Source organism: Micropterus dolomieu, linkage group LG16 (genome assembly GCF_021292245.1).
Source record: "Micropterus dolomieu isolate WLL.071019.BEF.003 ecotype Adirondacks linkage group LG16, ASM2129224v1, whole genome shotgun sequence".
Classification (NCBI taxonomy): domain Eukaryota; kingdom Metazoa; phylum Chordata; class Actinopteri; order Centrarchiformes; family Centrarchidae; genus Micropterus; species Micropterus dolomieu.
Genome location: NC_060165.1, coordinates 13,168,115 through 13,182,433, shown reverse-complemented (window position 1 = coordinate 13,182,433; position 14,319 = coordinate 13,168,115). Strand labels below are relative to the sequence as shown.

General features: G+C 40.6%; 2 protein-coding genes across 5 annotated transcripts in view; one reads left to right on the top strand and one right to left on the bottom strand.

The window, feature by feature from the left end:
- The window catches only part of LOC123985148 (protein PHTF2-like), a 76,705-nt gene extending 67,775 nt beyond the window's left edge, over nucleotides 1-8,930 (bottom strand). For 2 of the 4 annotated variants that reach the window (XM_046072549.1, XM_046072550.1), the window contains exon 1: nucleotides 8,179-8,591. The gene's annotated coding sequence lies outside the window, so the exon portion shown is untranslated. Of the gene's footprint in view, nucleotides 1-8,178; nucleotides 8,593-8,800 lie in introns of those variants that run through there. The other 2 variants (XM_046072551.1, XM_046072552.1) reach the window with 2 other exon arrangements.
- Nucleotides 8,931-9,134: 204 nt separating this feature from the next.
- On the top strand, nucleotides 9,135-11,574 carry LOC123985147 (transmembrane protein 60-like). Its single transcript, XM_046072548.1, has 3 exons — nucleotides 9,135-9,291; nucleotides 9,634-9,755; nucleotides 9,960-11,574. Exons 2-3 carry the CDS (start codon nucleotides 9,672-9,674, stop codon nucleotides 10,275-10,277), a joined length of 402 nt encoding a protein of 133 aa, XP_045928504.1. The 5' UTR covers nucleotides 9,135-9,291; nucleotides 9,634-9,671; the 3' UTR covers nucleotides 10,278-11,574.
- The last annotated feature ends 2,745 nt before the right edge of the window (nucleotides 11,575-14,319 follow it).

The following is a 14,319-nucleotide window of genomic DNA, read 5'->3' as shown; positions in this document are numbered from 1 at the left end:
AAAACGACTCATGGCTGTATTAGATCAAAAGGGTGCTTCTACTAAATACTGAGCAAAGGGTCTGAATACTTATGACCATGTGATATTTCAGTTTTTCTTTTTTAATAAATTTGCAAAAATTTCTACATTTCTGTTTTTTTTCTGTCAAGATGGGGTGCTGAGTGTACATTACTGAGAAATAAAATGAACTTTTTTGATTTTTGGAAAATGGCTGCAATGAAACAGAGAGTGAAAAATTTAAAGGGGTCTGAATACTTTCCGTACCCACTGTACCGCAGCAACGCACGCACTCTCCGGTGCTGAGCAGAATGGGCTGTTCACGACTAACGCAGAGACTTCAAACCAATGCCGAATTGTAGTACTACACTAGGCAAATGAGACACACCTCTTTATGTTTGATTTGAGTGCATATTTTATTTCATATTAATATTTATTAGTATTTTATGGGCAAAATTTTTTGCGTACATTTGTGAGATATGCAACTCACTCAAATCAAATATGAAGGGGTGTGTCTCATTTTCCTAGTGTAGTACTACAATTCGGCATTTGTTTGAAGTCCCTGCGTCACATGACTTGGAATCTATTGAAATAAATATTGATTTTCCCATAACACTGTTTTCACAATTTGAATTTACTGATGGTCCCTAAGCTAACCCCCGTTGGTTAAAAGCAAGCCATCAGAGGTGAGCTAACCGCACTTATACAACCGTCACTGGGTGAACTGACTAAAAAGCCGTCACTGGATCCTGGGTGAATGTCTGTCAAATATCCAACTTAAAACTAACTTCACCGCGGTAAGTGCAACAAGGTCGAGGGCTTGCGATTTCAGGTGGTGAGTTTGTGTTAGATTTTGTTCTCACCTTCACACTGAATCCAACACCCCCCCCCCCCCCCCCCCCCCCCCGACTGCAGTGATAGAGATGTTTCTCTCAGATGGAAGTAATAAGATATCAAACAAGTATTGTGTTGGTTTCACAGTGCTTCAAAAGGGTAAAGACGACAAGTCTAGTTGGAGACTGCACCGTGGAGAGCGATGAATGTGAAAATGCGCAGCACTTCCTGTGGAGCAATTCTGTTAAAAATGAAAAGATATGATGCAAAACAAATTAAATCTTAACATATTACAAACAGTTGACATGTTGAAGCAAATTTTTTTTTGGGGGGGGGGGGGGACAACACTGAATTAATAGGGCCAAGATTAGAGTAAAAATTATAGGCCTGTGAATGGTACAGCTGCACAGCTGATCTCTTATTTGGGCTGATTAGACCTCTTCTCATGACTTTGTGGGCATGCAGACTGTGTTTGATTGACATCTTTGTCAAGCTCCTGCTTGCTAATCAGTCAAAATAATTAAACCCACCGGTTTTAGAAAAAAGGCATATCTAAAAGCTTCACTAGTATGTGCTGGTGCCTGCAGTAAGTCTACAAAAACAAACAGAAAAAAAAAATAAAGACATTTTCACTTATCCCAGCACTGAGTCAGCTTGCACAACACAATACACAAACTGAAGCGGCTAAATATGCCATAGTTGATATTATTTACATTGGTGCTTTGTCCATCAAAATGTTTTCTGTGTGGTATTGGCTTCAACAAACCATACTGATGCATTACTATATTTAACAGAAAGCCTGGTCAGATCCAGAGTCAAAATGCATCAGGGGAAGACTTCTCATCCTGCCTGCAACACTTGATTTCACAGACTCAATGTAACACTTTCCACAGTATCATAAACACCACCTGTCATTCTACTGCAATACATCCGAGCTCGTAACTTGGCACTTGACCTTTCTGCTCGCGCTCAATGCTGCTATAGCTGCATTTCTATGAATTATATTGCTGTCTACAGGCCATTCTGCGGCTGTAGCATAAGATGATATAGCAATCTAGTGTGTGATGTAACTACATTGCAGATGATGATGTAACCAGCTCTGCAGGCAGATATAAGCTGCACAACAGCATCGCCTGAGAGCTCCTCAAAGAGACAGAAGGAGAGCCCGAGGGAGAGGAAATAAGAAAAGGAAAGAACAAAAAATGCGAAGAAATACACACATGCATTTGTTCCACTATCCCCTTGGGGACATCTCACTGACATAATGCGTTTCCTAGACTCTAACCTATCAATGCGCTACTAATGTTCACTCACACACCATGCGAGCATGGTAACACTCATCACTTGGCTCGCTTCCTCTACTCATTCTTCAAAGGACATCTACGAGACAGGTGCTTTTAGCCTGTAAGAGCAACGCAGCTCCAATCGGGAGGCGCTCTTACGTAGCGAGCAGCAGTAAGTGTATGGTGTCGGCTGTGTGTGTTAGCTTCTCAAGACCAAGAAAAGTCTGTCTGTTGTTTCCCCAACTGCTGGAAAAGTGAAGTGTGTTTGTCTCCCCTTTAGACTGCGCAGCTGACCAGGAAAGCTTCTACAGTAGGCTGTGTCTTTTGGCTGCTATGTAACATTAGCTCAATTTATAGAAAGTAACTGGTAGCTTGTCCAATGTTGAGAACATCAGGTACAAACTTAGACTAAACTGGTGTAGCCTACAGCTCTGTCCTGTACACTGACTGTACACCTTAATACTTTTTCAGGTTTCAGATGAGTCTGAAAAAGTGGTTGTTAGGAAAAGAAACGACAGAGGTGACTGGAAGAGCTGATTCAGTAAACCTAATTAGTGATGCAAACTAGTGCTTTTAAGCTAATGAGGATACGTTTCTTTTTGGATTTTAATGTGCAAATAAAAGTAACCTCAGAAGGTTTCTTGCCTATTTTTATATTAATGTCTACAGATAAATGTCAAAAGCTTTAAAATAAAGATACAAAAGACAAACATGAACAGTCGTATCTATAATGATTCTGAATTCATTAACAGGCCTTTCCTGCCGTTAAGGCTCAGGAGGAGATGCCCAAAACATGCTGTGCCATAAATGTAAAATCACTGTGGAGAGCATCAGAACCAACCAGTTCCTCCCCAGTAGACTGATCTTTAGGAGTTTATTTATTATCTGCTCTATTTGTTCAGAGATATGGTGAAAATAAGGCACAATATGATGTGAATTACATATTTTTCATTGAAAAACCTAAAAACAAACCCCTGACCATGACTAACACGACCACCACCAAAACATTCCTCTAAAGCTCACAAAAACCTATGGGAAAACACTGAAATGTAAACTATTCTAATGTGCATTAAGGAAAATCAGGCCCTACCTCACTCAATACGCAACCCAGCTTCTGGTACAGGCCATGGTTATCTCTCGCCTCGACTATTGCAATGCCCTCCTAGCTAATCTTCCAGCTTGTGCGGTGAAACCCTTACAAATGGTTCAGAACGCAGCAGCACGTCTGGTTTTTGATCAGCCCAAAAGGACTCATGTCACTCCATTACTCAGTGACCTCCACTGGCTCCCGTGGTCTCTAGAATCAAATTCAAGTCACTAATGCATGCATACAGAGTGACTACTGGGTCTGCACCCATCTACCTAAACTCCATAATACAAACTTACGTTCCTCTTCGGCCGCTACGCTCCTCCAGCGAACGCTGCCTGGTTCTGCCATCCTTTCACACAAAGCAATCCCAGTCCCGGCTATTCTCATCTGTGACACCACGATGGTAAAACGAGCTACGACATGCCATCAGACCAGGGGCGTCCCTCTCTAACTTCAAGAAGCTCTGTAAAACTCATCTCTTCCGAGAACACTTCCTTTTATAACACCTCTAACTCTTAAGCTCTAACATGCACTTCCTGTGCTCTTCTTCTTCTATCCCCTACAATTATCTTGTATTGATTGCACTTTTTGTTAACTCTTACTTCCTTCCCTAGGTATTTACCCCATTGATGTGATATGTACTATGAGCTCTTGCTAGTATTTATTGCTGCTCTTACTAGTATGTATTGACAGTTGTAGATTTGTATTTGATGCTCTGTTGATGCTTGTATGTTGTTCCTCAAATGTAAGCTGCTTTGGATAAAAGCATCTGCCAAATGAGTAAATGTAATCTAATGCATCGCATGCTCGTGGAGACAAAAGCAATACTGCTGAGACAGGGCTTTCTAAATCAGACATACTAGGCGCACAAAATAAAAATTTGCCTCACCTCCGCTGCTACAGTTCCATCCTAGGGGAAACACTGCTAACCTTAAACATCACAACTAGTCTTGTTCCGATTGGCGATTGGATCGGCTATCGACGATTCAGGGGAATATCAGTGATTGGTTTTTAATGTGTTGATATTAAGGTGATTTTAACAAACTCACCATCAGAACTAAGCTGACATAAAAAGTTTCTAGAATCTGCACCACACTGCAGTGTTTTCTATTCACTGATTTATTTGTGGCAACAACACGCCTCAATATCAACGCTGACCGCCACATATACTATTAAATACGAGTGAAATCATAATTCATTTTGGAGCTGCCTGCAGCGCATAGATTCGCTTAGCACCTCCGCTTACTCGCTCCCTCTCTCTCACAAATGGAAACGGAGCCCTGTGTTTATAGAAAAACTAAAGCATTCAAGGAAACACAAAGTTAATTTATCTATTTTCTTAACAACGCTGTCAATGTAGGAGAACCACCTTCAACTAAGTTATAAGGAAGCCTAGCTAATAAGTGTACTATGTTAACGTTAGAACAGTTAGGGCTGTCGAAGTTAACACACTGTACATAGCTGCTGTTCAATGTCAATTGTACCCCCCATGCTGCCAGAGTTCCACAGTAATTCCGTGGGAAACACTGCAATGTGCATTTACAGATGTTTCTGGTGCTTTCACTTAAAACTAATAATACTTTTTCCTTCCATGCTTGGCATTTCACTGGCATGATGCAATGTAACACCGCCCCCTGTCAAGCAGATCACCAATCAGTGTTCTCAAGTAGTCATGATCAGATGATATGAAAATAAAGAAGATCGGCCAACCCTAATCACAACTACATGCCTAACCTTAACCTAATTGTAACCTGAACCCTAAAACCACATCTTACTCCTCAAATAGCAGTCTCTGCCCATGGGGAATAGTTTTTGTCCCCACGATGATACGAGTCCCCACCGGGATATAAAAACATGAAACAGACACACACAGAGGCACTCAATCAGGCCATCAGTCAACCACCATGTGCAATTCACTCTGTGCAAATGCATGTATATGCAAGAAAACACACACACACACACACACACACACACACACACACACAGCACTCACCGACCTCCGGTTCATGAACGCTGTGGAACTGCTGCACGGTGACTTGATTGACAAGTATTACTGGCCTAACTGACTGATCGATCAATCAAGCAACGTCTCAAAGGAGTTCCTATCCACGATGCGTGTGTACGTGAAGGTGTGTATCAGGAGCGTCCCGGGAACCCCAGGTCTGTAAGGCGACCGCGGGTGTAACACAACGCTGTCAACATGCAAGCAACAGTGATTTCATCGCTCGCTTCCCATCTGTCAACAAGTACCAAACACAATGCCTGTTTGCAAACTTTTGCTGAGTGCTCCCACAACCACAGCTTCCTGCTGTTTGCTGCTGAAATACATTAAAGTGCCTTGCTCAAGGGCAACTCAAGGCTTCTTAAAACTAACTTCTTATGACTGATAACTGTAATTTAAATGGAGTGTCATCGTATTATTTTTTGTTATGTGGCACATGTTACAGGTCTCTCTGAATAAAAGCATCACCAAGTTCCCTGTGAGGTAAAACTGTGACTGCAGATGGGATTCTTTGACTAACTAGATAATATATGTATAACCGTTTGCTTCATCGTTACATAGTACTTCTTGAAGTATTAAAGTACATAATTCTACATAAATTACACAGTGCTGCCATCCATACATGTCTGGCTGAATACCCGATTGCCTGCAGGGGAAACAAACGTGAACATATTGGCTACACTTCACACACAGTCACGTCTGTTCAGCCTCTTCAATTTGATTTTATGTATTTTGTTTTAGGTTGACAGAATGTATAAAGATGTTAAACATGTTAAGCTGTAAAGGTTTGGCAGTTTGTTAATGTTGCAGATTCATACAGGACTCTGCCAGAGTGGTACGGAAGGGTTAATTTAGGGGTCAAATTATGATTGCGGTGGAAAGTTTGGGTGGGTGACGACAGCATTAGTCAGACACTGGAACAGACAGTCTGCCTGGATGGCAAATCGTGTTGGATAATCAGACGGCCTTTCAAACTGTGAGCCTGACTGCCTGCTGAAGCTTGCGACAGTGTCTACTCCAAGGCAGGGCTTGCAACTAATCCAGAAAATTACATTTAGGAAGCTGGAATTAAAGATTTTTTTCTTAAATGACTCAAACCCATTATAAAAATAGGTAGTTTCATTTAACAATTGATAATAATCGATTAATCTTTGCAGCTATGCGCCTACTCCAGGGACACAAGATAGGTAGAGAAAAACAACACTGGCTACAGAAAAGAGTACAACAGAATGAGAGATAAATGCATATTCAGAAAGAGTAGGGAAGAGCAGAGTAATGATTAAGCTAGAATTTCACTGCTTCCTGCCTCTGAAATGCCAAGATTGGTTGGTTTTCTTGGTCTTATACAATTCTAAACATTGGGTTTTGGATTGTGGTTGCACAAAACAAGCAAATTAAAGACGTCACCTTTTTCAGTATTTCATGACATTTTTATACACACACACACACACACACACACACACACACACACGTACACACACACAGCCATCGTGATTAGAACATTTGCAGCTAAATGAATAAATGTAAACACAAAAGATCAGAGAGGCCGCAGTGGAGACAGTCAGGTGAAGATAACTCCAGGATTACTCGAGTTGACGACAACTATGCTGTTACTGTAACATCTGCCAGTAAAAAGCCAATTATTTATCAATACACATGTTTAACAAGCATAAACGTATATTTTAATCTGCTCTGTCCGCGGCCTCTCATCCACCATCCAGCTTGTGTAAAATACAGCGGATTGATACGGACGTTACAAACAAGCTAAAACAAAAGCTGTCTGTATCGGTTTAGCTTAGTTTGAAATGATCTTAAAAATTGGCAAATTCTTCTAAACTTAGCTGCTGGCTGAGACAAACCAGCCCCTCCTCCATCTACCTGCTGTAAGTTACCTGCAGGGGTGAATCACAGCAACAGAGGGAGGAGGAGGACAGGAGGAAGGATCTGAGTTCTTCATTCTTCCTAAACTTCACTCAGTATTTTGATGCCAGGAATATGATTTATTTTATTAATATTTTAGATTTGGTTTCCAGTGAGATACACAGACAGTTGCTGCAACATTTAAAATATTATAATCCTGTAATAAACCAGGCTGACATAGGAACTGTATAGCTAATATGCACATTTCCATTTTGTTTATTTATCGCAAGTCATATCGTCGTCACAACACTGAACAATTTTATTGCACATTTTCCTCATTTCGGGCAGGCAAGGTTTACAGCTTATCTTGTTTCTTGACCAGTTTAGTGACACGACAGGCTAAACAAAAGGCACAATCATATAATAGAGGGCATTTGTGAATGTGTGAAATACTACCTCTGCTACTTTTACATGATACAAGATTAATGTTTGTTTTTTTTAATGCCTTAAGATTTTGTATAATTTTAGGCGAGGCCCCCTCCCCCATAAAACACTGTGGGAACCCTGTAAAGAAGATAATGGCCAGCTGCAGCAGAAATTAAGTGAAGTAGAAAGATTAAAATGTTAAAAAGGAATAGAGTAGAAGAGAGCAAAATTAAGTAAGGTCGAGTATGTTAATATAATGGCTTAAAGTGCATTAGCGTCAACTAAGTCAGTAACGTTACAGTCGTAAAGTACACTTATAGCAACATCGTACAGAGTTAACGTGTTTTCTCTCCATTAAAAGGACGTGACCTGTGCAACCATGTAAACAAGTTTAAAGGCAGCTAATGTAGTAGCTAGCCTCCATTTAGGTGCAGCTACGGCGTTTTCAGACAGTCTTCATGGCTCGGTTCACATAGCCAGTCCTCCTCCTCCCTCCTTCAAACGAAAAAACAAACTATCAAAACCTATACGGACGGACCCACCTCCTCTTCCTTTCTGCTGCTAGCTCATGCCGCGCTACACAGTTAGCTAAGTTAAGCTACCGGCAGGCACAAAGAGCCCACACAGCTGACGCTAAAACCATCATCACTGCGGTCCAAACATAACATGCAGCCGCTCAGTCTTACCTCCTGGACACGGACCGCTGCTCCGAGTCCCCACGCAGACCCAAACTGTGCTTTCTAAACGTGATATATGCTGCACTGAGCTAGCCAGCTTTATCCGGAGTCTTAAAGAGATGCTGGATGTTTGCTCACCGATGATTGAAGCAGTTGCTTTTCCCTTTCTGTCTCTCACTGTAAAACTACTACCTCAACCCCGCCCGTAAACCACCGTATAAATGCGCCATTGCATTTCAGCCAATAAACGTTGACGACGGTTGGTGCTGAACAAGTCTCACAACAGCATGTCTTTCCAGAAGTACACCTCAACCGAATTGTAACGCAATGTAAAGAAACAATATTTGGAAACTTTAGAAAGACGAAACCGTTATCTAGCCCTGAAAAGAGATTATGAATTGGTAGAATTTCTTTCAAATGTCAGAGATAGAAAGCAAAGACAGATCCTAACCAAGTACAGAGTTAGTGACCACACGCTGGCAAATATAAAAGGATGAAATAACGAACATAAATTCAACTTATCACATTTCAAAGAGCGAAATGAGCTCTCAAAATTAAAAATAGCCTAACGTTACTTCTAGGAGAAGGAGACGGGGTCTATCCTTTACAGAAAAATTTGTTTCACACTCACTTTAGAAGCCCCATTGACATGAACTAAAAAGTAAGGAGAAAAGAAAAAGAGGGCTGGCTCACACTCGTGTGACCAAAAAGCAAAAAACAGCACAATGTCGCCCTTTTTTGTAGTGGCAGGATAAACCGCATACAAACCAAACACACACTCCCCCCGGGAGAAATAGAGTTTTACTAGCCTCTAGTGGTTAAAAACGCGCTTTAGGAAACACTTGTTTGCCCTCTTGGAAAAACTTTACGGTTATACCCCAAAATGATGGACGTTAAACAAGCGTGACGTAGAAAGCTAGAACCAATTGGCGGGACAAACACTTGGAGGAGAGGCGGGACAAACACATCTAACGGACCAACAGCCCGCCCGCCTGGTATAGCCGTAGCTAACGGACACGTCTGATTATAATTATGTGAGTTATAATACGAAAAATCCTGAGTTTTGGTGTGTGCCATTCGAGGAGACGAACATGCTGGCCACTGGTCTAGAAATGCACTGAAGTAAGTTGTCTTAAATAAAACACCAAGCGGTTAAGTTAGCTAAATGCTATGTGGGCTGTTAAAGCTAGCTGTGATTATAACACGGGCTAATAACGTTAACGAATGAATAAAAAATTCCAGCTGAGCTAATGTTAGTGACACGTTTGTTTGTTGGGGTTAACAAAACCACGTTTTAAATAGCAATTAGATGCTAATCAAACGTTGCTGTCTATGCTTATATGTCTGATTTCTTGCTAAAAATACTCACTAGACTAAACATTCATCATAATTAAGTGTCTGACAGTTTCTAACCTTTTCTGTCTCTGTCCCATGGATGCAACGTCAACATTACTGTCTGCCCAGCGTCTGTTTGCTCCTCTGATCTGTCTCCAGTCAGTGAGATGTCTCTGGCTCAGAGGGTTTTGTTGACCTGGGTCTTCATCCTGGTCTTCCTCATCATGCTAGTGCTCAAACTGGACGGGAAGGTGAAGTTCGTTTTTTTCTTAATGCTTCTCAGTCTCCTTGTAAGTCTGCCTTTTCTTTCAGCTCCTGTGTTTTGAGAATCTCATCAGTAACAGTCAGTCTAGCTCAATCAATCTCATTTATGCTCTCAGGTTTCATAAAAGTTCATCATTATCTTCTCTCCCAAGCTAGAAACGGATCCAATCTTCTACCTTTCCTCCTTCCAGGTGCAGTGGAACTGGTTCCTAATCTTCCTCCCGGTCTGGGTCTTTGACGGCATCCTCATCCTCATGCTTGCCATTAAGATGGCAGGCCGTTGCAAACCCGGGTACGACCCACGCAACGGCTCCCCAGACCTGCGCCTGCGTGCCTGGTACCTGACGGCCATGCTGCTCAAGTTGGGCTTCTGTCTGACGCTATGTGCCAAGCTGGAGAAGCTGGCAGACGTAAAGCTGACGTTTGTGTGCATACCCCTGTGGACCATGTTAGTGGGGGCGCTGGTGGAGCTGGGGCTGAACATCTTCCCTGAAAGAAGAGAGGCCTAAGAGGGAACTTTTGTTTTGGCCTGATTATGTTTCTAGAGAGTTTTGAGGCTCAAGAAGGAATCAAATCATCATGTCAGACATTGGAATTCATCTTAAGAATAAGAGACTTTGTGTAAAATAAAAATCATAGTGTGTTCACACCTCAGTGGAGAATGCTGTAAGGGCTTCAACAGGGCAAGGACGCTGCCGTCTGTGCAATGGAAGAGCTGCGATTGGATCCGTCACAGTCCATTCATTTAAACATTTCAAAATAGCTTAAAAATGGCTCTATTTTCTTCGCAAAATAACAAAAATGCCATAAGGGGATCAACTGAATATGTATAAGTCTACTGTGAAGCCAACAGTGGAAGAAACATTAACATCCTCAAATGTTTGCTTTTGTATTGAACTCAAGATGTTCAGTATTGTTTTTTTTAGTATTCATTTCCCTATATGTGCGCGAGCACAGCTGCTCTTTTAAAGAACGCCACACAGGGAGGAACTGAAGGGTATTTGGTGACTCCACTTCCTTTTGTTTCAGCTGCATAACAATAACTGTCACTTTTGGTACAGAATAACGGAGTGTAAATGTTACATACGCTTTAGATATTGTGTGGCTGTATTTACACTTTTTCATTCCCGAGCTGTGGGGAGTAGCTGGCTCAATATTATTTCACATGTTATAAATTAACTTCAGAGGTGTTTTGTGACAACAGCTAAGTTAGGCTGTAAGCACATAAGGAGTTGATAACCACAGTCATTTAAGAAATTGGTCAGGACATAAGAGCATCCTGGCCCAACTTGGGATTTTGTCTTCTCCCCACAGGCTACCTACCCCCTCTGCTCTGTACAAGCTCTCTTTTATACCATGTTGATCATCCTGTGGCCCATGAAAATCTGTAAACTGTTAGGTACAAGGTCCAAGGTTGAAAAAAAAATTGACATGCATCATACTGGTGGCCAAAGTGATTAACATTCAGATGAATGTGGAAAAAAATACATTAAGTTTAATAATTAAGTTGAAAATGTGTCAAACTGTCAGAATACTGAATACCAGCAGTTTCTAGTGTTGTGTCAAGTTGATCATTGTTTCATATTCTATCTTTATGTTTGTTATATCATTACAGTATATATATATATTTGTTTGGTGCCATTTAGTTGTTTATTAATATTTCAAATACATTCTTTGCATTATTTTGCACTATGTTGAAATGAAAAGGAATAGGTGTTTTGAGGTGGAAAGTGTTTGATAATTAATGCATGTGTTGTAAAATAAATAAATAAAAATAAAACAAATAAATGGTTTCTGTACATTAAACTGTGGTTGTTTGTCTCAGTTAGTCATAATGGATACTAAAATAGTAGTGGTAATAGTAGCAATAGTGATACGTATTCACATTCAAGTGTTTCCAAACTCCGAAGGATCACATTAGTTGCAGGCTATGCAAAACAAAGTGCTGTGGATGGAGGGGAAAAATCCTGCTGGGATGTGACCTGAAATGAACTGTGAAGCAACCACAGAGCCAACAGCGCGCGCGTGTGTGTGTGTGTTCGGGCCTTTTAGGGACACTTCAGCTCCTCTGACACACATACAGAGCACAGTGAATTCTTTCTGTCCACGTTGGTCATAAAATGTTTGTCATGACTTTAGTGTCAGGTCTTTAACTCTGAGATCAATGTTTCCAGTGTGCAGTCTTGGTGTTTGCAGAGCTCCACTTGTCCCAACGCTGTCATCAACAGCAGCAGGAAAAAGCCGCTAGAGGAAGTACGGACAGAAAACATGGTTTACAGTAGTAGAAAGCTTCTATACCATGAACGGTAGCCTAAAGCCAGTTCCCTAAATGGAAAGTCATTGGCCATCATCAGAGAGCATACTGAAACACAAAACGCTGTGCTTACTGTGCTGTATTTGTACTTTACTTGAGTATTTGAGTAAGTGTATACTTCCTCTCGATTTCAGAGTGAAATATTTATAATAATATTTATAACATTTATTTGATGGCTATACTTACTAGTAACTTTGCAGGTATAAAAAACACACACTTTACATACATTACAAACGTCCAGCAGAGAAGCGTTTCCGTTCGAGTTAAACAAACTTGTTTAACAGAACTTTCTACTCGAGTCCTCAAATTGATCTTGTGACCCTTTGAAAGGGGCCTGACCCATATGTTGGGAACATAGACTGTATATAAAAAGGTTGGGAACCACTGGAACAAACAAAACTAGCAACACTAGTAGCTACTTACAATTTGCACTGATGCATTAGTATTAACAACCTACTAACGTAATATATAACAACAGCTTAAGTAGGATTTAACACTCAGGAGTATTTTTACATTATTGTTAGGTACTTTTACTTAAGTGAAGGATCTGAATCCTTCTTTCACCACTGGTACATGACAAAGAACAGTGATCTCCTTGCCCAATCTTAAGGGCAGGAAAAGTAGCCCACATTAATTTCACAACTAAACTAACAATGAGTGCTATTTCCAGATAATCGTCATGGCACATGACCTTGAAGAGTGAGTGGCATATGCTCAGAGACTGTATGGTCTGTGTGAACGCCACACTCACGCAGTTTCATTAGCCCCAGTGGCGGTTCTAGACCAATTTTATTGAGGGGGCCAGACTGGGGCCAGTTGTTTTGTCAGAGGGGCACATTCAATCGGAGACAAATGAGACAAAGGCTCAAGCTTTCAAAATGTCCCGTTTTGTATATAATGTAATGCTTTAGTATGTTTCAGTAACTTACAGTTATTTGTTTCAGTAACAGGATCTTTTCAGTAACTTAGTTATATATTTATTAAATTACATTACACAAAACAAAACATTCCTGTTAGACCAGTAGGCTACTGTTATTGCTTTTTGTGTATAAAAAGTGCTGTTTAAATGCAATGCATTATTAAATTGTTATGATAATAATTTACCCTTTAAGGAGAGGGACTCAGAACAATTTCCAGCAATATCCAAAGGCTATCCATGCAGTGGAAACATGGATTACAAGGACAAAATATTGTCTACAATGCTGCATTCATTTTAATTTTGTTGCAAGAAGATACATTACTATGATTACTGTAGACCAGGGCTATTAAATTATAAATTTAATTGGGACGGATTTTAAAACCTGGACACAGAGATGGGACGGACATTTTCTCAGGAGTTTGGATCATTAAGATTTTATTGACACACTTGTAATGGTTATCCTTATTGGTTCAGTTCTTTATTGATGCTCTTATCAGTCCTATTTATTACTAAATAATTAAATATATTATTTAAATTTTTTGTTGTTTCCAGAGCAGCAACAGGATTTACAGCAACAAAGTCACTAATATCTCACTGGAAACAAATTTAACATGTCAGTAAAATAAATATTACATATTCCTGACATCAACATAGTGTGTGAAGTTTAGAAATTATGAACAACTCCTGTCCTCCTCCCTCTGCTGCTGCTGGTAGAGAGGAGGGCTGGTTTGTCTCAGCCACCAGCTGAGTTTATAATGTGCCATATTTTAATGTACAGGCAAACTAAGCTAAACAGTTACTAAAGACAGACAGCTTTCACTTCAGCTTGTTTTTAACAATAAGCTATTAGCTGAACTAGCGCTGTGCCTGCATGTGTAAAACCTAAAGACAGCTGCAGTGGATGAGAGACTGAGCATTTTAAAACATAACGTTTTGCGTATTATGCTTATTAAACAGGTGTGTTGGTAAAATTGTGACTTTTTACTCGCAAAGTTTTTACTGAACCACGTACGTACACTAAGGAGAGGAGTAGTCATCAATGTCCACTGATCACCTTGCTGACCTCGTTCCGTGTGTTCGCGAGCGTGTGTGTGTGGAGTGGAGGCGCTCTGCAGACACACAGAGGAGCTGAGAGGCTGCAGGTCCGACAGTAAGTGTAGAGCCTTGATTGGCGGTGATCGGTACAGCGCACGTGAAACTCAACAGAGATGAGAAGGAATGATATAGCCTACAGTAGCGCACTCTTTAGATACTTTCAAACACTATACATGTAGTGTACTTTTGTTGTGATATAGGCTATATTAGATCATGTGCTGGG

Coding starts and splice junctions, on each gene's coding strand:
- LOC123985147 (XM_046072548.1), top strand. CDS start 9,672: ATGTCTCTGGCTCAGAGGGTTTTGTTGACCTGGGTCTTCATCCTGGTC. Junction 9,756..9,959: donor TGCTCAAACTGGACGGGAAG/GTGAAGTTCGTT, acceptor TCCTCCTTCCAG/GTGCAGTGGAACTGGTTCCT.